The 23,451-nt window shown below is 41.6% G+C and overlaps 1 protein-coding gene across 1 annotated transcript in view; it reads right to left on the bottom strand.

Annotated features, from left to right (window-relative positions):
* Nucleotides 1-287: 287 nt before the first annotated feature.
* LOC136866793 (GTP-binding protein RAD-like) overlaps nt 288-23,451 on the bottom strand; it is a 490,305-nt gene continuing 467,141 nt past the window's right edge. Inside the window, exons 3-4 of the mRNA XM_068227065.1 lie at nt 2,882-3,074; nt 288-599 (exon numbers count right to left, since the gene is read on the bottom strand). Of these exons, the coding sequence (XP_068083166.1) occupies nt 316-599; nt 2,882-3,074 (477 nt within the window). The 3' untranslated portion in view covers nt 288-315. The remainder of the gene's footprint in view (nt 600-2,881; nt 3,075-23,451) is intronic.

The following is a 23,451-nucleotide window of genomic DNA, read 5'->3' as shown; positions in this document are numbered from 1 at the left end:
TCCGTAACCAAAAGGCTGAAGGTGGTGGTGCGCAAAAGGTTCTTGTCTTCTGTATTAGAAAAGTTTCTTCGTATGTACGGTTACTTTTTGACTCTACTGGTATTATTATTATTATTATTATTATTATTATTATTATTATTATTATTATTATTATTATCACCGAAATGCAAAAACGTCTCTAATATTAAAAGTATAATGGATAACGGGTAAATTGGGTACAATTTTGGGATGTATAATTAAGTAATAATGAGGTCTTCAATTGGGTTTGTATGTTCTTATAAATACTAATCTACCTTCGTAGACAAACTTAGCTGTTTACAGCACATGCAGATTCTCGCAAGACTTGGACTTGTAGTCGTTGATGCACATTTTCTGGAGAATCTCGCGTGCAATGTTGAGTGACAGTGAGGTACGAGAGCCATGCAGTTTGGGAGGATGACCACCTTTACTGCCACGACGCAGCTGTCTCTTGCGATCTCGACACTCTCGAAGACGAATTTGTTTAAGAATACCCACCAGCAGCTCGTCAACATTGTGCTGTATACCGCTTGAAGTTTCAATGAACTTGCAGTCCCTTGATGCGGCCAAGGCTTTCCCCTCTGAAACACAAAAAGCAGTGTTTGACCCATACGTGCTAACGAATTAAGCTTTTATAATATCCACTGTATATAGGAAAACAAATATTTAAATGTTTTGAATAATCGGCGATACGATCCTCTTTTAAGATTGTACAACGTATATTGTTCTACACAATTTACTTTCAGCATCATTTAAATACTTAAAATATACCCTTTTAATAACAATTTGCACCAAAATAGTCGAGTTGAAATAGCTTGATAGAAAAAACTTTATTAATCTTCGAATATTTCAATGGTTCTGGTACAACTTGTAGCTACAACACCAGTAAGTAGTATCTATCTATCTATCTATCTATCTATCTATCTATCTATCAATCAATCAATCAATCAATCAATCAATCAATCAATCAATCAATCAATCAATCAATCAATCAATCAATCAATCAATCAATCAATCAATCAATCAATCAATCAATCAATCAATCAATCAATCAATCAATCAATCAATCAATCAATCAATCAATCAATCAATCAATCAATCAATCAATCAATCAATCAATCAATCAATCAATCAATCAATCAATCAATCAATCAATCAATCAATCAATCAATCAATCAATCAATCAATCAATCAATCAATCAATCAATCAATCAATCAATCAATCAATCAATCAATCAATCAATCAATCAATCAATCAATCAATCAATCAATCAATCAATCAATCAATCAATCAATCAATCAATCAATCAATCAATCAATCAATCAATCAATCAATCAATCAATCAATCAATCTGCGTTTAGGGCAATCGAATAATGGTGGCAGATTCTCTAACAGTTGTTTACCTAGTCTTTTCTTAAATACTTTCAAATAATTTGGAAATTTATCGAACATTTCCGTTGGTAAATTATTCCAATCTCTAACTCTTCTTATAAACGAATATTTGACCCAGTTTTTCCCCGTGAATTCCAACTTTATCTTCATATTATGATCTTTCGTACTTTTAAAAAATCCCCTCCCCCAACCTTTAAAAGCTACCTCTACAATGAGATATGTTACACCTTAAATGGTTAGTTCATTACAAGAAGAGTCCTAAACAACACAAAACATTCCTATAAACTTACGTCCCATGGTCGATCGTTTAAGAATTACAGACATTCCAAAAGTTGTATTGGACTTATTAGTAATAGCCCTATCTGGCATCTCCCACTTGGAGTACTTGCAGCAATGTTTGTGTACCAGAAGTGATATGTCACTCCAGAAGAAGTGCTCGACTACTGAGCAGTCTATTTCCGAATGCTGTCGGGAATCGTGCAAGAAGTTATCAATGAGAGAACATTTGGGCCATACAGGAAGAACAGACATCATCGAACTCGTAATGACGGATGGTGAATGATATGATACGAGCCCTTGAGGTAGGATTTATGACTTCAGAATTAATATAAATTGCCCCTTCCAATCCAAGGTACCGTAAGCAGGTATAATTTGTAAATGATCGACCATAGGACGTATTGTTATAAGGACGTTTTGTGCTGTTTTGAGGTGTATTAGACATGTTCCAAATACTTCCCTCATTTTTGAGAACCCTCTGTAAACGAGGGGCTATGTAAAGCAAAAACAAAAATTGTAACCGGGCGAGTTGGCCGTGCGGTTAGGGGCATGCAGCTGTGAACTTGCATCCGGAAGATAGTGGGTTCCAGCCCAACTGTCGGTAGCCCTCGAGCTGGTTTTCCGTGGTTTCCCATTTTCACACCAGGCAAATACTGGGGCTGTACCTTAATTAAGGCCACGGCCACTTCCTTCCCACTCCTAGCCCATCGCCGCCATAAGACCTATCTGTGTCGGTGCGACGTAAAACAAATTGCAAAAAAAAAAAAAATATTAAAAAATTGTGGCAACATCATGTTTGCGTGTAAATTAACTTTGAGATTGTTGCAAGCAGCGTGTGTTCAGTTAAATAGTAAGTGATCCTAATCTTGAGCCCTTGAGGGTTTGGGAAGTTGAATTACATACCCTTTCTGCGGTGGTGTGCGTGTTAAGAGTTTCAAGTCCCATTTGATCACTCCTACAGTTATTGGAAATTCCTGGGAACGATACCTATCTTAACTGATAACTCTGTCTAAAGATACAGTTTCTGTACTAAGTGGCTTTTTGTATTTAATGTAAAGGGTTATCCTCCTGACTATTCTGGTATTACAACACCTTCGAAGCAGAATTTTTATTGTAACGATTAAACTTACGTAACTGCTATTAATTTGCAAAGTATTGTTTACATTTTAGTTATTTGTAGACTGTGTACAGTACCGTTATTAGTGATGGCCCTGGAACGAGCGAGATCTGCCTTGTTGCCCACTACGATGACCGACTTATCCTGGGTGTAGTTTTCGCGCCACAAGTAGTTGAGTATATCCTCTGCAGTCTTGAATGTAGCGCGGTCTGTGATGGAGTACACAACTACGCAGGCGTGGGGCTCGTACGTAGACAACGAGTTCTCAACCTGAAAAATAGATGACAGCAGTTGTTAGTATAGAGATATATTGGTGTTCTGTGGTATTGAGTGAGGGAGAGACAGCTGTAGGGTGTTTGTGAGCCATTGATTACTTTCAAAAGTTCCAAATAATGATTACTAATGCTCCAAAACACAAATCCGCTTTACAAAACGAGCAGAAAACTGAACATTTCGTATGACCGTGCATAGAGGATTTGTTTAAGGGGGATCAGACAATCCACATTAGCAAATTGGGGAAATTATTCGTTTAAGAAAAAGGAATTACGGACTGGAATAATTTATCAAGGGAAATGTTCGATAAATTTCCAACTTAATTGAAGTCTTTTCAGAAAAGACTAGGTAAGCAATTAGTAGGGAATCTGTCACCTGAGTGACTGCCCTAAATGCAGATCAATTATTATTAACTGAATGAATTTAAAATCCAGCAGCTAACACTGGTTGGGGGATAAGTATTATTTTATGACTACATTTGCTCTTTACAATTTGATGTTTTTCTGTAGCATGAACATAACAATGTTACCACTTGCTGTCCACTATAAGAATGCAATCTTCAATTAGTGGAACAATTCAATAATTCTTCGTCTCCTCCTGGTACTGTCTCTTCACAGAAGGTTGGCAAGTTAGAGGTAATCTTCTCCGTCCACGTTTCCTTTGTAGTTTACCTTCTATGATCATATGTATCAGAATGTATTTGTCATTTCGAGGGATGTTACCTAAATAGGCTGATTTCCTACGTTCTTTTTTGATGCTTAAGACATCAAATGATTTCCCAACACGACGACCTTCTCTTTGGTCTCATGGTCTACTCATGGAATCTTCAACATTCTGAGACTTCAAAAGCCTGCTGTCGGTTCAATGATGAAGCCTTTAGTGTCCATCCTTCAAAACCCTAAAGGAGCACCGGGTAACAAATAGCTTAAAATTTCACGACGCGCCAATGGATTTCAATCTGGAGGTGCCGGTTGCACATAAGATATTTTATTTCTGAAAACCACCTCTTTCAATGTCTATTTGGTTTCTACACCCGGGTAGAATTCTTATGCAAACCAGCATCCGAGGTTCTTGAAAATGCGAATTGTGTCTACGTCGAGGGTTACGGCAGTGTTGGAAATTTTTCGCTTGCTGATTATGATTATTTTTCTGAATGTCGTTTTGAAGGCCAAACTCCTTGCTTACTTCGTTGAAATTCAAGAATATAATCCTATATTTTGAAAAGGAATTGCAAATGCAAAAACGGTAGTGTATGAATTTCTGTGGGGGAGAAACCAAGCACTGTTGAAAGGAATCGTTGGCAAGTTTTTATAATGATTTAGAAAGGTGCACTTTCAACGTAGACAAGTTTAAAAAATACAAACTCCTAATTCCACTAAAACAACTATAAAGATTTCCCTTATCCGTTCATGAAACTATTCAGAAGAAAATTGACTATATTTTTGCTATATACCATCGTGAAATATACATTCTGAGATAACTGTTACTTTGAACTTTTACTTTCAATACTGTTTATCCAATTCTTTATAGTTAAAGTTGTTGATAAAGGAAATAATTGTGAACTCCATTATTTAGGATCCCAGATTGAAATTCTGACTGTCTGAGACTGTGAACACTGATTAACGACTTTCTCGGTTGGTCGTTCACCATTGCCTTTCTCGGACAGACTGGAGCAGTGATAAATGAGGGACTTGGCTATTGTTTATGAAGTTCCCCTACATTTAGTTTTTCATACATTGCTCCCACCTCGCAGTAAATCTAAAAACTGTCTCCTTCTCTTCCAATCCCTCTAAAAATGACCGAAGGACGTGACATAATTCCAAACGTTTCTTTTTTAACTGTAATATATTTTCTTCATTTCTCGAGAAACGAGATAGATCAAGACCTATTTCAATACCTCAGACCGTAACACCAAAATAAAGATGGCAAAACTAACAGGGAAACAGCTGTCGACTCTTTGAGGCTATATCATGACCTACACAACTACATTTCGTCGAGAAAATTTTACACAGTCGAAAGAACACCTTTATCCTGTATACACAATCCAAATTTAAGTCCGGCATGTTTGCTGAATGATCAACGTCGAGGTCCTCGGCTCAGAGAATCGCGGGTTCGGTTTCCGCCCAGTTCGGGGATTTTAACCGCATCTGGTTAATTCCTCCGACTCGAGGATTGAACGTTTGTGCCAATAGACTCCTCTTCAAATACAAACAACACATCACATCACACTAACAACCACCTCAGAAACACTCAATAGTGAATACGTTCTTCCAGATAGGGTTGGTATCAGGAAGAGCATCCGACCGTAAAATCGGTCCGAGTCCATATGTTCGGCGCAGTTTACACCCAACCTCACAGAGAGTGGGAAAAACGGTGACAAAGACACTCTAAGCATAACTATCTTCTCTCGTTGGTGCGAACCACATTTTTCCTACGATCGCACCACTTTCCTCTTAATCGATAAGTCGGTCTAGGATAAAGTAGATGCTTGTACAGACCCATCTATTTATGAACTATTAGAATAGAAGCTTATATAAACGAATTCTGAACTTCATATGTAGTAAGATACCGTTTAATAGCCTATACTTGCCGAACTTAATAAGTTTGTTTGATGTACCAGCCTGAAAGCAACGTCATCTCCTTATTACAGGGTATCCCGATCCAAAATATTTGAGTACGATTTTCTATAGTTGTTATATTAAACTTTTGCTAATGAGTATACTAAGTACATTGTTGGAAGACAGTTTTGTGAAATTTAAAATAAAATGTACTAGCCCTGGGTGTGGTGTAAATATACTATAGTAGCCTAAGAAATAAGGAAGAGCAGGTGCCCTTGTAAATTCACATGGCAGTTTAAAAATTCAAAACAGATACAGTAAACTTTTCATTTTCTAACAACGAACATACGTATTATATTATAAGAATTTTATCGCCTATTGTCCGGCTCCATGGCTAAATGGTTAGCGTGCTGGCCTTTGGTCACAGGGGTCGCCGGTTCGATTCCAGACAGGGTCGAGATTTTTAACCATCATTGGTTAATTTCGCTGGCACGGGGGCTGGGTATATGTGTCGTCTTCATAATTTCATCCTCATCACGACGCGCAGGTCGCCTACGGGTGTCAAATCGAAAGACCTGCACCTGGCGTGCCGAACTTGTCCTTGGACACTTCCGGCACTAAAAGCCATAGGCCATTTTTTTTAAAAATCTTTGCCGAAAAAGGAATGAACTAATTGTCTGATGCTAGGTCGTTTCCCCGTTAGAGCCTAACCCCATAAGTAACTAACCCTATGGCACTACAGCCCTTGAAGGGCGACCGCTGCTCAGCCCGAAGGCCTGCATATTACGAGGTGTCGTGCGGTAAGCACGACGAATCCTCTCGGTCGTTATTCTTGGCTTTCTAGACCGGGACCGCTATCCCATCGTCAGATAGCTCCTCAATTCTAATCAAGTAGGCTGAGTGGACCTTGAACCAGTTCTCATATCCAGGTAAAGATTTCTGACCTGGTCGGAAATCGAACCCATGGCCTCCGGGTAAGAGGCAAGCACGCTACGCCTACGCCACGGGGCCGGCTTCCGCGTTAGAGTCTACTGTAGGTAAATATGATGCAATTATAATTATAATATTCTAAGATATGAGGGAGGTCGTCTGCCTCTGTGGTGTAGTGGTTAGCGTGATTAGCTGCCACCCCCGGAGGCCCGGGTTCGATTCCCGGCTCTGCCACGAAATTTGAAAAGTGGTGCGAGGGCTGGAACGGGGTCCACTCAGCCTCGGGAGGTCAACTGAGTAGAGGTGGGTTCGATTCCCACCTCAGCCATCCTGGAAGTGGTTTTCCGTGGTTTCCCACTTCTCCTCCAGGCGAATGCCGGGATGGTACCTAACTTAAGGCCACGGCCGCTTCCTTCCCTCTTCCTTGCCTATCCCTTCCAATCTTCCCATCCCTCCACAAGGCCCCTGTTCAGCATAGCAGGTGAGGCCGCCTGGGCGAGGTACTGGTCATACTCCCCAGTTGTATCCCCGACCAAGAGTCTGAAGCTCCAGGACACTGCTCTTGCGGCGGTAGAGGTGGGATCCCTCGCTACGTCCGAGGGAAAAACCGAACCTGGAGGGTACACAGATGATGATGATGATGATGATGATGATGAGGGAGGTCAGTTGCCCGCAATTTAATTGGTGTGATACATATATTCAAGATGCTGTACCGTAACTCATGATTTAGAAATTAAAGCAGTTAAATGGTGACGTTTCCATTCATATAGTAAATACCATTCATATAGTATACAGGGTCTCTCTTATTAACTAAGACCGAACGCCCTGCTTTCAGCCTGTATACAATCTTACATGACATCTTACCTTATAAAAGATGCTGAACGTGTCGCCCTTCCTAGGTTATACAGGCATTGTACCTAGTAACCACATTCTGGCTGACGAGAGTGAGTTCTGGCACGCTGAAAAATGACTGGTGTAAAGGGTTATCCACCTGTTCCAGTTTTTTTATTTCTGACCTGACATTCAGTCCTCTTAGGTTTCTTCTCTAGTGATCTCACTAATACTAATTTTCATTATCATACTTGGTGCATCTCTTATCTAGCTCCAATATATTAGATTGGAAACTTTTAGTACAGTCTGTCATTAAGACAAAACCATCGGCATAGATCAAACTGCTTATAACATCAATTTTCTAAACAACCGAATCCCTCACTGTCATTTGATACCTTTCAGTAAATCATTCAAGTGTACTATGAACAGTAATGGTGCAATATTACAGCCTTATCTAAGTTCTGTAACTACTTCTAACCAAAAACTCATTCGGCAATTAATTCTAACTTATAATAAACTAGCCCTGATCCCATGAACTCTCAGAGTGGCTAACATCTTTACCCTTGGCACTGTGCTATACAGAGTGTAAAAATAAGATAGGGCCAAACTTTCAGGACACACTCCTCACATGTAGATGAAGAAAATGTGTTATATGGACATGAGTCCGTAAATAATTTATTTCCATATTAGAACTCATTTTCTACAACTCTCCACAGTACAGTACAATAATCATTGGAAACACATAGGAGCATAATGTACCAGCATAACACTCGAAACTATTTCTTACATGAAATATTCGAAATGCCTTCTCATAACATTGTTAAGTACTTGAATAGGCGCATCCGGGATTCGGTTCGACAGCGGGTTGATGCAGTGGGTACAGTGATTAGCTCTATACTCGGCCGTCTTAGCCTCAAGGAATTAGTCTAGTACTCAGTTCTGTTTTATGTAGGTTGAATGGATCACAGGTCACGCGATTCGGGTCACACAGCTGTGAGCTTGTATTTTGGAGATGATGGGTTCGAATCCCACCGTCGGCACCTCTGAAAATGGTTTTTCGTGATGTCCTATTTTCATACCAGGCAATTACTGGAGTGGTACCGTAACAAAGGCTATGGCAGCATTAACGTTCCGCACCAAACATTTTTGTATGTCTTAGTGCAACGTTAAACCATTAGACGAAAAGGAAAATAATCACAAGGCTTTGTACCGTTCCTGAAATGGTAGTCTTTTTTCTAAGCACCTGTGGGTTGGGAATGTGGAATAACACCCACGGTATCCCCTGCCTATCGTAAGAGGCGGCTAAAAGGGGGTCCAGGGGCTCTTGACTTGGGAGCGTGGGTTTGCGACTACGGGGCCCTCAGCTGAGTCCTGCAATTGCTTCCACTTACTCGTGTCAGACTCCTCGCGTTCATCTATCCTATCCGGCCTCCCTTGGTCAACTCTTGTTCCTTTCCGAGCCCGACGGTATTAGAGCACTCGAGGCCTAGGAAGTCTTTCATTTTCACGCCCTTCATGGCCCTTGTCTTTCTTTAGTCGATACCTTCATTTTTGAAGTGTCAAATCCCTTCCATTTTTCTCTCTGATTAGTGCTATGTAGAGGATGGTTGCCTAGTTGTACTTCCTCTTAAAACAAAAATCACCACCACCACCTCTTTTTTCTATACTGGATTATCTCATGGGGAACTGAATGCATTATTTCAGGTAAACCAATTATTTCTTTATTGCCTATCGCCTCGGTTAGCAGCCCCTTCAATAAATATAGAATGGATAAAACTGTACTTGTTAAATGGTAACCTTTCTCTGAAAAAGAATAGTGAAACTGCTGTGATGGTGTAATTCTACATGGCCTCATCAAATTAACATAGCTCCAGTTAGCAACACCTGACACCCTAATCTCAGTAAACCATAGAATGAACATTAACAGCGTGATGATGTAGGCGGCGAGACTAACAAGTATGACGGGAAGAGAGGCGAGTGAAAGAAGCCATTAAGGAAATGGTCCCGTCACCGTTCATTACACTCACAATCTCTCTCTCTTCATCTCTCTCGATTGTACAACAGCTCTCAAAGGAGCAAGCAATCCCTTAAAACATTTTCTCTGCAAATGATGATTGCTCTCCCTTCCAGTCGATACCTCACTAACTCCGCCCTACAGAGACTAGACGATATCATCGACCACAGTTACATTTGTCTTCGTCTGTTAAAAGATATCACCACTAACAGCAGACCCTGCTAGTGAACTCTGTTAAGTCCCTCTAGTGCTCAGATGATCTTTCACCATAGTAGCAGCGGTTCAAATCTCGTTTGTGAGGCCAAGGGAGTCTTTCATTTCCCTCGTAGGACGTGAGATTTTTACTGAACAATTTAGAGTCAATACCCAGCCCCTCACACTTTGTGAGACGTGTGCTGACCACGGACCTCTAGCTGGATCTGTCTGACATTACTTCTATTTTCTTCTATTAGTATATTATCTTCTACGTTATCTATATGGCCTAAGTAAGTCAACTCTTTCTCTTACGGTTCAAAGAGCATTAGCTTTGCGATGCCTGTCTCTCATTTTCACCTAGGTAGTCTCTTATTTCCATCCCGATAACATAAGATTTCAATCCAACTGATGAGCCCACTGCTACACTGGGGCGAAACGCTGGTCATTTCACGACTGAAAAAGCCTAAGAGCTTAAATGTTTTTAACATAAGATTTGTGATACCTAAGTTATCTCTTAGGGGCTGCCTGGTCGAGGCGGTAAAGGCGTGCTTGGTTTACCGGAAGGACGTGGGTTCGATTCCCGTTCAGGAAGTCGTAAAATGTAAGAAACGAGACATCCACTTCCGGAGGTGCACATGGCTCTGAGGTTCACTCGGCCTACACCAAAAATGAGTACCAGGTTAATTCCTGGGGGGCAAAGGCGGCCGGGCGTGCAGCTAACCACTCTACCCCACCAAGTGCCGAGGTTACGGATAGTGGTAGCCTTTACCTTCCACCCCTCCATGGAACTTCATGGCCTGTACGGAGATGATTTTGCTTTCTTTTTACTTTTTAAGTATTTCCATCCCGATAACATCAGATTTGTGATACGTAAGTACAGTAGTATCTTATTTCCACCCCGATAATATTTGTGATACCTAAGCAGTCTCTCCTTTCCACCCCGATAACATAAGATTTGTGATACCTAAGTACCCTCTTCTTTCCACCCCGATAACATAAGATTTGTGATACCTAAGTACCCTCTTCTTTCCACCCCGATAACATAAGATTTGTGATACCTAATCAGTCTCTTCTTTCCACCCCGATAACATAAGATTTGTGATACCTAAGCAGTCTCTTCTTTCCACCCCGATAACATAAGGTTTGTGATACCTAAGTACCCTCTTCTTTCCACCCCGATAACATAAGATTTGTGATACCTAAGCAGTCTCTTCTTTCCACCCCGATAACATAAGATTTGTGATACCTAAGTACCCTCTTCTTTCCACCCCGATAACATAAGATTTGTGATACCTAAGCAGTCTCTTAATTCCATCCCGATAACGTAAGGTTTGAGATACGTAAGAGATTATTTTCCACCCCGACAAAATAAGATTTGCGATACCAAAACAGTCTATTATTTCCACCCTATAGCATAAGGTTTGCGATGCCTAATTAGGCTCTTACTTTTACTCCGAAGGACCGAGTGAGTTGGCTGTGCAGTTTGTGTCACGTGGCTATGAGTTTGCATTCGGGAAGTGGTGGGTTGAAATCCCACCGTCAGCAGCCCTGAAGATGATTTCCCATTTCCACATCAGCGAAATGTTTTTACCTATACTTTAATCAAGGCATTGGTCGCTGCTTGGCACTTTTAGTCCTTTCCTATTCCACCGTCACCAAAAGACCAGTCTATGTCGGTGCGACGAAAAAACAAATAGAAATTTCCATCCCAACTGCATTAGGCATGTGAGGCCATGACGTCTTTTACATTCTGAGAGAAGTAGGTTTACGAAACTTACGTAGTCTTTAATTTCCATCCCGATAACTTAAGACACGTGAGGCCTCAGGACCTCTTCGTATCTAAGCCTTTTAAGGCCCTTCCCGTTTTTCCTCGCTGCTATTCTTATTTTCTGAGCGGTCGTAACTCTTCTAACAGTACCTTCTACTTGAAGGAGGATCTATAATCCGTAATATTGCCCCTGAAGCTACTACCAAGCACAGGTAGGGCAGGTGTTCTTTGAGATCTCCAGCAATCACTATGTTCTTGATTTTTAAATATCTTTCGTATGAATTTTAATAAGAGTTAGTATGCAAGTAAGCCTGTCTTCCAAAGCCAAAATTACTATGCAAAAAGTATTATAATATTTGAAATGAATATGATAATGTATGTTGTGAATAAAACTTGGAGAGGATCGACAATCATAATTACTTTTTTCTATTTGCTTTACTTCGCACCGACACAGATATGTCTTGTGGCGACGATGGAATGGGAAAGAGCTAGGAATGGGAAGGAAGCGGCCGTGGCTTTAATTAAGGTACAGCCCCAGCATTTGCCTGGTGTGAAAATGGGAAACCACGGAAAACCATCTTCAGGGCTGCCGACAGTGGGGTTCGAACCCACTATCTCCCGATTACTGGATACTGGCCGCACTTAAGCGACTGCAAATATCGAGCTCGGTAATCATAATTACTACATTAGATGATGTCAATGTTGATACTTGAACCGAAATGCCAATCTCACTTCAGTGAATGAGACATTTTATTCAGAAAGTACTTGCTTGTTGATGATGATGCTTGTTGTTTTAAGGGGCCTAACATCGAAGGTCATCGGCCCAGTCAGAAAGTACCAACCACACGGAATTCCACCTCGTCCGAATCAATCTCTACCATGCGAATACCTACAACGAAAAATCCATGATCGAAATGTATAAGATTTCACTCCACAAAGTCAGGGACATGAGTTCTATCTCATGGCTGCAGGTGGACGTAATGCCGTTGCATACACCCGAATAATGAAGATCAATTCACTTCACCGATAGAAGGTAATTTTCAATAAACTGTTAAATAATGATGGTCATAACTGTATTGTTCTTGTGACCTATATATTTCATCCTTTAAAACGTTCTCGTTTGGATGTAGAAGGCAAAAGCACTCAGAGCACGGCCTAGTTAATGCGTCATACTAGTTGTCTCAGTGTTGACCTAGTTGGCTGTGCTCAGAGATTCGTAGATCGAATTATTGCCGATAGATGGAGCTGTGTCTGTGAACGGCAAATATATTACAACGACTTCGCTGAAAAAAAAAAAAAAACTTGTGTTTACCTTAGGGAGCCGTAGCTAGCACACGCATCGTCCAGTGCCAGCCGAGCGACTCGGTGAACGTGTGTGAACAAGAGAGTGTGTGGCCATTTTAATTCATTATCAAGTGTCAGTATAACCTGTGCACACTTATAGGGTTGTAGTTTTTTTTGACTATTTGCTTTACGTTGCACTGACACAATTAGGTCGTATGGGGACGATGGGATAGGAAAGGCCTAGGAGTGGGAAGGAAGCGGCCGTGGTGTGAAAATGGGAAACCACGGAAAAACATCTTCAGGGCTGCCGACAGTGGAGTTCGAACCCACTATCTCCCGGATGCAAGTACACAGCTGCGAACCCCTAACCGCACGGCCAACTCGCCCGGTAGGGTTATAGTTTATTCACTCATCTCCAACAATGGAAAAAACCCCTGATACCGGTCAAGTTTTAAAACTGCATTACTGACTTGTTATGAGGACCTTCAACAACATCTCGTCAACTATCAACCAACTGCTACTCCATTTTCTGAACAACAGCAACAGCCACAGCAGCATCTGCAAGGCAACTTGACATACGAACCAGGTATCTATATGTATGTCAACTACTCCACCATAACAGTCTCGTAACAACACAGGTATTGATCCCCCTGTGGGTTGGGGTGTCATAAAGACACCCACAGTATCCCCTGCCTGTCGTAAGAGGCGACTAAAAGGGGTCTCAGGGGCTCTGAACATTGGAGAGTGAGTTGGCGACCACGGGGCCCTCAGCTGAGTCCTGGCATTGCTTTCACTTACTTGTGATAGGCTCCTCACTTTCATCTATCTTATCCGACCTCCCCTGGTCAACTCTTGTTCTTTTCAGACACCGAGGTTATTACGTATGGAGGCCTAGGGAGTCTTTCATTTTCATGTCCTTCGTGGCCCTTGTCTTCCTTTGGCCGATACCTTCATTTTCGAAGTGTCGGACCCCTTCCATTTCTCTCTCTGATTAGTGTTATATAGAGGATGATTGCCTAGTTGTACTTCCTCTTAAAACAATAATCACCACCACCATCACCACACAGATATTGAGAACAACCGATCTTATTTTACTAGTGAATTAGATCCTCAAACTAAACGTTTTTGCTCAAATGAACGTAATGAGATCGAAAGTAACTTAATCTTACTCGATTCGACTTCTAGCTCTGAAACTACAGAATGCTCTGAGAGTACAATCATTTCTAATTCCGATGTCCAACCCAATAATATTCCATGTCAGTTGTCTAGACAGCCTCCGCCTCATCTTAATCACAACAAAAACCTAAGAAATAATACTGACCGTTACAGCCACCTAGATAATGGCCCTTACTACCTAATATTAGAAAGTTTAGAACAGTCCATTGGAAATCTGCATCCAATGTCAGTGGGAAGAACGATATTTAGTGAGCGTCTTGCTTGTAAGCAGGACATATCGTAGTTAATATCACTTCTATAGGAATGAACAGGTTACGTATTGAAACTACCACCAGTGTTCCAGCGAATCGCCTTGTGGAATCAAAACTCCTACAGCAGAGGAACTTAGATGTTTACATACCGCACCACACCGTGTACAGACAGGGCGTTGATGTCACGCTTAGTGAGGAGGAAATAGTACAGGAAATATAGAGTGCCTTCCTTGTAGTAAGAATTAAACGTTTTACAAGGCAATATGTTGCAAATGGGCAGACCGTATCACGACCAATACCTGTCTGCTTGCTTACTTTCCGCACTCAGTGTCTGCCGGAATATGCTTATATTCATGGAACAAGATGTGCAGTATTACCATGTTTTACCTGTCATTAAATGTCAAAAATGTCTGAGATATAATCATGTTGCTTCAGCTTGCCGATCTGCAGTACGCTGCAGTCGGTGCACAGGGCCTCATTCAATAAGAGGGTGCTCAGACAGCATACCTCCTTATAGTGTACACTGTCACGCTGCACATCTGTGAACAGATAAAGACTACCCGAAATTCAAGAAGTGGACTTACGTTAAACACGTTATGGTTCAAATAACATCACACAGGAGGCTGATTTAATTTGTACCACAACAGGACATACGCGTCTACAGTAAACCAATTTGTCCCTCGTTGGCGAAGTCAAGAGGAATTCCCCTCTTTACCCACCTTTAACTCAAATGTATTACAACAGACTGGAATTATACACGATGTTTCCCTCATCCAAGAACAGCATTTACATAGCACGGGACATACAGCATCAGAGCGAGCTGTTCACATTCCAGCCCACGTGCCTATCATAGCATAGGCTACAACACGTCAACTTACCCTGCATAACCCCATCGAATAACCACGGTGATCTGTTTGTGCTCCGCCTACTCCCGTACGCTATCCAACATTTCCTTTAATATCTGAATGCACTTATATACCCCAACACCTCCCAGTAACGGCTGTCTCTCAAAATGCCTACCCTCCTGCATCGCACCTCAATACTCCGCCCAACCAAAAGCACTTCCAACTAATTGAACAAACATTTACCATAATCCTAAAGATATTTTCCCAGGTGCAGTCATCACCATCGAGTACTTTATATCCAGATGCAATACGTCAAATGATAACTAACGTTTTCAACTGTAAAAAATAGAATGCGGGATCTGCTAATTCAAATCGAGAGTCCTTACAACGCGAGTTACACAACCAAAACATCCAAATTGCTCTGATTAGTGAGACCTGGTTTCGGCCCGGATACAGAAGATACGACATTTTACGCAACGGCAGAGAAGATGGAGAAGGAGACGTAGCAATATTTATCCAATCTGCAGTATCATTTAATTACATTCCAGTCGACCATGCAAAAATAAGTTTTCAAGTAGTTGCAGCCCGAGTGGAAGTGCTTCAGAGACATCTCACGGTAGTTTTAATCTACTGCTCTCCAGTGACAATAATTATTGTAAGAGAATGGAACCTAATTTTTGGAGACCTCAACGCTCATAATACTGCCTGGGGAATAAATGACGTCTATCGGAACACTCCCTTAGATCTAATTGAAGAAAATTTATTTATCCTCAACGACGGATCGCCAACCCTAGTACCGGTCCTAGACCAAAGAAAATCTGCAATAGATCTTACATTTTGCTCCTCATCAACAGCTACAGATTATCAAGGGAAAATCCTGCCATTTACTATGGGCTCCAACCATTACCCAATGGAAATTTCCATTATGAAGCCAAACACATCAGCATTACATCAACCTACTTCAAAGTGGAATGTTCAAAGAGCAGATTGGATTAAATACAGAAATAGTGTAGAAGCTGACATTCCAGATCCATTACAAAAATATGAAGCTTTTATACGCATCATAAACCTCGCAGTATTGCTAGCCATCCCACAACGACGGTTAGTTGACCCTTCTAAGCACGTACCGGCCCCGTGGTGGACTTAAAAATGCCCAAAGAAGATTGCCAGGCAACGACGATTATTTAGCACTTATAAACGCTACCCCACGTGGGAGAACTATATTGCATACAGGGACATGGACGCTGAAGCGAAACGTTTCTTAAAACGACAAGAAAGAAATAGCTGGAAGGGCTGTTGTGAGAAGATGAAGAAAGATACCTCCCTCACCGAAGTATGGTCCATGATAAACTGATTTAGCCGGGCAGAGTGGCTCAGATGGTTGAGGCGCTGCCCTTCTGACCCCAACTTGGCTGGTTCGATCCTGGCTCAGTCAGGTGGTATTTGAAGGTGCTAAAATACGTCAGCCTCTTGTCGGTAGATTTACTGCCACGTAAAAGAACTCCTGTGGGACTAAATTCCGGCACCTAGGTGTCTCCAAAAACCGTAAAAGTAGTTAGTGGGACGTAAAGGAAATCACATTATTATTATAAACAGATTATAAAAGAAAAGATCCTTCCCAAAACTACTACGATGCTGGATCGATGACTTCGCCGCCTCCATGGCCCCACCTACAACATGATTTTATGGCCTACAAGCTCTTAACAAACACTACACTGGATTCTTCTGCAGCCTTTCACCTTTCTAGAACTTACAGCAGCCATTTAAAGTACATCCAATACTGCCCCAGGAATTGACCAGATCCCATACGCCATGATAGCACACCTACCATTAAATGCAGAGATAACTCACTCTACGGATCGCGAAAGGCTTACCACAAGGTGCCATCCTCAGTTCGTTACTATACGTTCTGTATACGGCCGACCTAGACACCATATTCCAACCATACAATAAGATCCTCCAATATGCGGACAATATCTGCCTCTATGCGTATTCATCATGCTTCTGGGTCACTGGGTCGCAAAGTCGCAAAGTATTTTCCCTAATGACCGGACTACACATATCATTGTACCGATCTTGAAACCAGAGAAGGATCCAGAGGAAGCTGCTTCCTATCGAGCAATAGCTATGTCATCTTGCGTCTAAGACCTCTGATGGCTATTAAAATTCAGACTAGAGTGATGGTTAGAACACCAACAACTTATTGTCCACCTCTCAGTATGGATTTCTTAAATCAAGAAGCACACTAGATAATTCAAGCCTCCTCACAACAGATATTGAGATGACCTTTCATAAACAAGGATTTCTTACAGCTTTATTCTTAGACATATCACGAGCCTACGATAGCGTCATTATATCAATTCTTGTCCCCAAAATGCATAGGCTGGGTATGCCCGAGGTTTATCTTCGTGGGATTCATGCCTTATTTCAACGACGCACGATATATGTCCGTCGACGAGACAACTCACTCTACGGACCACGAAAGGCTTACCACAAGCTGCCATCCTCAGTCCGTTGCTTTTCGCTCTGCATACGGCCGACTTAGACACCATATTTCAACCATACATTAAGATCCTCTAATATACGGACGATATCTGCCTTTATGCGTACTCATCATGCTTCTTGGTCACTCGATTATGGCTTGAAGATGCAGCAAAGGCTCTCTCCAAATGCACATTTGAAAATGGATTCAGTCTCTCGGCAGCTAAATCTTCAGTGGTAATATTTACCAGGAAACAACAGTCAATTGCATCACCTTCCACTTGACTCGGTCCATATTCATTTCCATTTCAGACAACAGCAAAATTATTAGGGCTGTATCTGGACATGCGTCTGACATGGAGTCGACACATGAACCACGTAACAACAAAATTCGGACGTGTGCTCAATGTTCTTCGAGCTGTTACTAGCACGTGGTGGGGAGCGGACCCGTCCACTATGTTAACACTCTATCGTGCACTTCTTCTACCGGTTCTGGATTACGGAAGTATTTTCCTCGACAACGCACCAACATACGTTCTTCGTAAATTTGACGTCCTTCAGTATCGCGCTATCAGGGTCTGTTTAGGAGCTATGAACTCTTAACCCACGAACGCTCTCTTAGTCGAAGCCATCGAAATACCACTTTCACTCAGACGAAAGATGCTACCTGATATAGTTTTCCTACGCCGAGCTACCCAGATCAACAATCCTCTTTTTACAGAAGTATTTGCCCTCAGTAGATTAATAGATTTATATCAGCATTTACGAAATTGTCGAACGCCAGTGCTGGTGACGCGTTATCACGAACTACGGTATATTTTCCCCCTTGTTCATAAGGACGCCCCAGTACCTGGATTTTGCTACAACAATGAGCTCATATCCTTACCACCGAACACTTTCTCTATATCTGATGCAGTGATTTCAGGAACGAATATGAACACTACAGTCAAGGCACTCTTACAAACAGCTTGGCCAGGGTTCACATGCATCTACACGGACGGGTCCAAAACTTCAGAAGGAGTAAGATATGCCCATTAAGAGCAGATACTGAACAGCTGTCTCTACCAGAGCCAACTTCCATCTACACAGCTGAAATTCTAGCAATTCAAGCACCTATACTTTATAGTAATTCACAACAATTCCAGATAATTCTCATCTTAACAGATTGCTTCAGCGTGTTACAACGTTTAAAACGTCCGTCTCCATGGCTAAATGGTTAGCGTGCTGGCCTTTGGTCATAGGGGTCCCGGGTTCAATTCCCGGCAGGGTCGGGAATTTTAACCTTAATTGGTTAATTTCGCTGGCACGGGGGCTGGGTGTATGTGTCGTCTTCATAATCATTTCATCCTCATCACGACGCGCAGATCGCCTACGGGTGTCAAATCAAAAGACCTGCATCTGGCGAGCCGAACTTGTCCTCGGACACTCCCGGCACTGAAAGCCATATGCCATTCCATTCCAACGTTTAAAACAATCTGACCGGACTACAAAGACCAATAAGTACATCCTTGACATTCTGTAATTAGTGAGGAACGCAGAACTCCGAACAATTCACTTTCTATGGATCAAGGGACATGCCGGAATCAAACACAATGAAACATTGGACATCCTCGCTAAACAAAGTACAACTGAAGCCAACTTACAAGAAATGCAACTCCCTTACACAGACTTCCTCCACATTAACTGTATGAAAGCTCAAGGAAACTGGTCAACGGAATGGAACACACAGGATTTGCACCAAGGATATTATGCCGCACATCAAGATAATTTCCCTAACAAGCCATGGTTCGACAGCATCAAACTTGCCAGACGTCACATCACATCCCTCATATGCATGCGACTCGGACACGGATGTTACGTCAACCATCTCTACCGTAGAAAAGTGTTGGACTCTCCCACATGTGAGTTTGAACTTCCGTGTGTCGCAGATTCGAACCCCGTTGTATTTGTTTGTTCAGAGTACAATGCTGCATGAACAGCAATGCTCTTGAAACTGATTAAAATTGGAACTCCATTTCCAACCAGTGTACCAGTCCTTCTTTCTCCTGCCAACCAGAAAGTATATGCTATTTTAGAGGAATTTCCCAAAAATAGTGATCTGTTTGTTGTATGTTGGGTATTCAGTCCGAAGGCTGGTTTGATCCTCTGCAGCTCCACCAACAGCTGTTATAAATAGCCAAGGCGTCACTGAAGAGGCGTACTAGGGAAATCAGGAGTGAGGTAGTTTCCCGTTGCTTTCCTCCAATCAAAGTACCAATTCTTTCTCATGTCGAACGGAGAGTATATGCGATTTTACCCCAATTTCTCAAAAATGAGTGTTTTACTGTAAATACTTGTGTCTTTTTTTACTTCTCTTGTGCCCTTGCTGACAAGATGTAGTGTTTACAGTGCACTATGTCTTCTGGTATGAGTTAGAGCAATTTGTTACTTTCATTCACCTGTCTCAGTCTCATCCTTGGCTTTGACAACATGAAAGTGGCCGAGCTATGAGCGATGCTAGTAATACCATTCCTTATGCAGCCAGTTCCTGTTATGAATGGTGTGAAAATATCGCTCATAGGGTATCTTGGTGCGTGCATTTCAGTGGGCTTGGCAAACTGATGCGCAAGAGCAACTTCTGGCTCGGTGAGGAAAGCAACGGGTAACTACCTCACTCCTTATTTCCCTAGTATGTCTCTTCAGTGACGCCTGGGCTATCTATGCTAGCTTTTGGTGGAGCTGTGGAGGATCAAACCAGCCTTCGGGCTGAATACCCAACATACATACATTACTTCTCTTATTTAATCAGACATTTGTCTTGGTTGTAGTCATGTTCAGAAAAAAGTGCAAATCATGAATTGTGAATGTCAGAATCTTCAGGGAGTTGCTGGTGTGAAAGGGACTGTTTCATGTGATATTTTCTGTCTGCCATTTATGTCATTCTCTCCTGTGTCTGTCATATGTATATATACATTTTTGTGTGAATTTTAAATGTTTAGTGGTTTGCTGGCTGTATGGCTTATGGGACCAAAATCCAAATAAATAGAAAAAGAAAGAAACTCGTTCTTGTGAAAGGTTCGTTGTATTTTTCTTGTAAAGGGGAGGTAATGAATTATATCTGGTGGCAATTTCAAAAGACAGACATAAAAAGGGATTTATATATATACAGTAGTCGCTGCGGCTTGAAATACCGTTAGGTACCCATGCTGTGGTGAGAAATACTGACCCGCAGCACACGCATCACAGAACGAAAATTTGTTGATATTGATCATGTAATACTGAACCTTTCTGGTCAGAGTTCTAAGCTAGCCGAGCTAGAGAAGATGAAGAAAGATACCTCCCTCACCGAAGTATGGTCCATGATAAACTGGTTTAGCCGGGCAGAGTGGCTCAGATGGTTGAGGCGCTGGCCATCTGACTCCAACATGGCAGGTTGGATCCTGGCTCAGTCCGGTGGTATTCGAAGGTGCTCAAATTCGTCAGCCTCGTGTCGGTAGATTTACCGGCACGTAAAAGAACTCCAATTGGACTAAATTCCGGTCTCCGAAAATCGGAAAAGTAGTTAGTGGGACGTAAATCTAATAACAGTATCAGAGTTCTAAACTGAAATGTTATCACATAGCAGTTTTTCTACGTGCAAGGACGATATATTTGTTTCTTCTTCAAGATTATAATTTTGAACTTTCTTTACGTTTTATATTTTTGCTGCATTAGTATATATGAGGGACTGGTTCCATTGTCAGACGGTAATTAACTTGATATTGTATGTGGGAAGGGCATTAAATGCACATCATTTTGATGTGTACCTCACTCTTCTCTAGTACTGGCATACATCCTCAGCTATGCCTCGATATTTGATGAACAATCAACGATCATTTGATGGAAAGTCCCACTCCATGCCTAAAGGGTCGGCGTAGCTGGCCTTTGGTTCAAGGGGTCTCGCGTTCTATTCCCAGCCGGATCGGGGATTTTAACCTTAATTTGGTTAATTTTGATGGTTCGGGGGTTGGCTATGTGTGTCATTTTCAACATTATAATTCATCACAACTAGGGTCTCATACTTGCAGATACGCAGGTCGTCTGTACGGCGTCAATCAAAAAGACTTGCAACAGATTTCTCCGGAGGTTACACTCCATAATTATTATTTGAAGGAAAACTATTTTACTGGAATTTAATTGCAATTTATTCAGTATCTTGGCTCGTATTATTGAAGGTAAAGCCTAGTACCACACTTTCGTTTTGATTTATATTTTTTAAAGCTCTTATTGCTTTTCTTGTAAAACTCAACAGTATAATTCGATCCATATTTGAGTTTGCACTTGCATTTTCAAATGGGAAACCCGGACTCCTGAATTAGCAACGTGAAACATTAAGAGTATGACGTCGTTCGTAACGGTAGAGAGCTGGCCTTCTGAGCCCAACGTGGCAGGTTTGATTCCGGCTCAGTCCGGTAGTATTTGAAGATGCTGAAATACGTCAGCCTCGTATCGGCAGATTTACTGGTACGTAAAGGAACTGCAGCACAAAATACCGGCACCTCGGCGTCTCCGAAAACCGAAAAAGTAATAAGTTAGAGGTAGAAACTATAACATTATAATTATCATTATTTTCGCTAAAAGAAATGTAATTACGTTCGTATTTCTTGGGGTAGGAAAGTACATTTGACGACTGTAAGTTTGAGTCTCCGTCCTTAGGATGCTGACATTTATTGCTAATTTAGATGTGACAGTTAATTTATCGCCCCCACAATCACAACGTTGTCAAGAACATTAAACCTGGTGACTGGATTAGATGGTGATCGCTGAAAATTGTCATGTGCGACAGACGATACCGGTATCCATAAAACTTAAAGAGAAAGTCTACAAACCATAGGAGTGGAGAAATGCCGACTCTGAGTGATACTGGAGAGTGCCCACACTGCGGGCACAAATACGGCCAATAATAATAATAATAATAATAATAATAATAATAATAATAATAATAATAATAATAATAATAATAATAATAATAATAATAATAATAATAATAATAATGAGGCAATACATTACTAATGGAAAGTATTAGAGGCATTTGTATTCTGAGACAGAAATATGTGATAGATTAAGAGAAAGATTTTGGAGTATCCTAAAATTAAAGAAAAGTTATTGCCGAACCTGGTAGGAATTCATAACTTCCCGCGTCTTCTGCAATATAATCAAGTCAGAGTAGTCCAGGATGCATAGTAACAAAAGCAGTGAACCAGACTTCTCCTTGAGGTTGGTTGCCTAGTTATACTTTATCTTAAAACAATAACCACCACCATCACCACCATCAGATTTCTCCTTCCTTTCCCTTTCGATAGGCTGTAGACGTATTGTGGGTGTAGGCCTACAGTATTCTGGGCCCAAAAATGTCGGTTGTCATGGTGAACCTGCATGATCAAATAGTGATATCAGCAGACTCCACCCGACCGAAGATAATTCTTAACAATGACCAACCAGTCCCCCGGCTCTCATTTTCGGCAAGGCATTACCAAAAAAAAACAACCCACTGCACGTGGTCCGTCGTTGCCCACCAAAGTACTGGCAAGGGGATTGGCCGTCTGGAGGAGAACCTAACTGTTTTAAGGACGCCGTTGATATTAGCGGTATCAGTAATAGTTCTTTTTGCTAGGGTCTTTACGTCGTACCGACACAGATAGGTCTTATGGCGACGATGAGATAGGTAAGGCCTAGGAGTTGGAAGGAAGCGGCCGTAGCCTTAATTAAGGTACAGCCCCAGCATTTGCCTGGTGTGAAAATGGGAAACCACGGAAAACCATCTTCAGGGCTGCCGATAGTGGGATTCGAACCTACTATCTCCCGGATGCAAGCTCACAGCCGCGCGCCTCTACGCGCACGGCCGGCCAACTCGCCCGGTATGAGTAATAGTTGCACAGATACGGGCGATATGTGACTTTCAGTCATACCCATTTACACCCCGGCACTGCTAGTAAGTAAGTAAGTAAGTAATATTGTGGTATTCAAAGAGGTAGTTATGCGAGTAATTGCTACATAGCCGTTATTTTAGTACGAGTATATTT

The sequence above is a fragment of the Anabrus simplex genome, chromosome 3, assembly GCF_040414725.1.
Source record: "Anabrus simplex isolate iqAnaSimp1 chromosome 3, ASM4041472v1, whole genome shotgun sequence".
In the NCBI taxonomy this organism is placed as follows: domain Eukaryota; kingdom Metazoa; phylum Arthropoda; class Insecta; order Orthoptera; family Tettigoniidae; genus Anabrus; species Anabrus simplex.
This window is presented reverse-complemented; position numbering and strand designations above follow the sequence as displayed.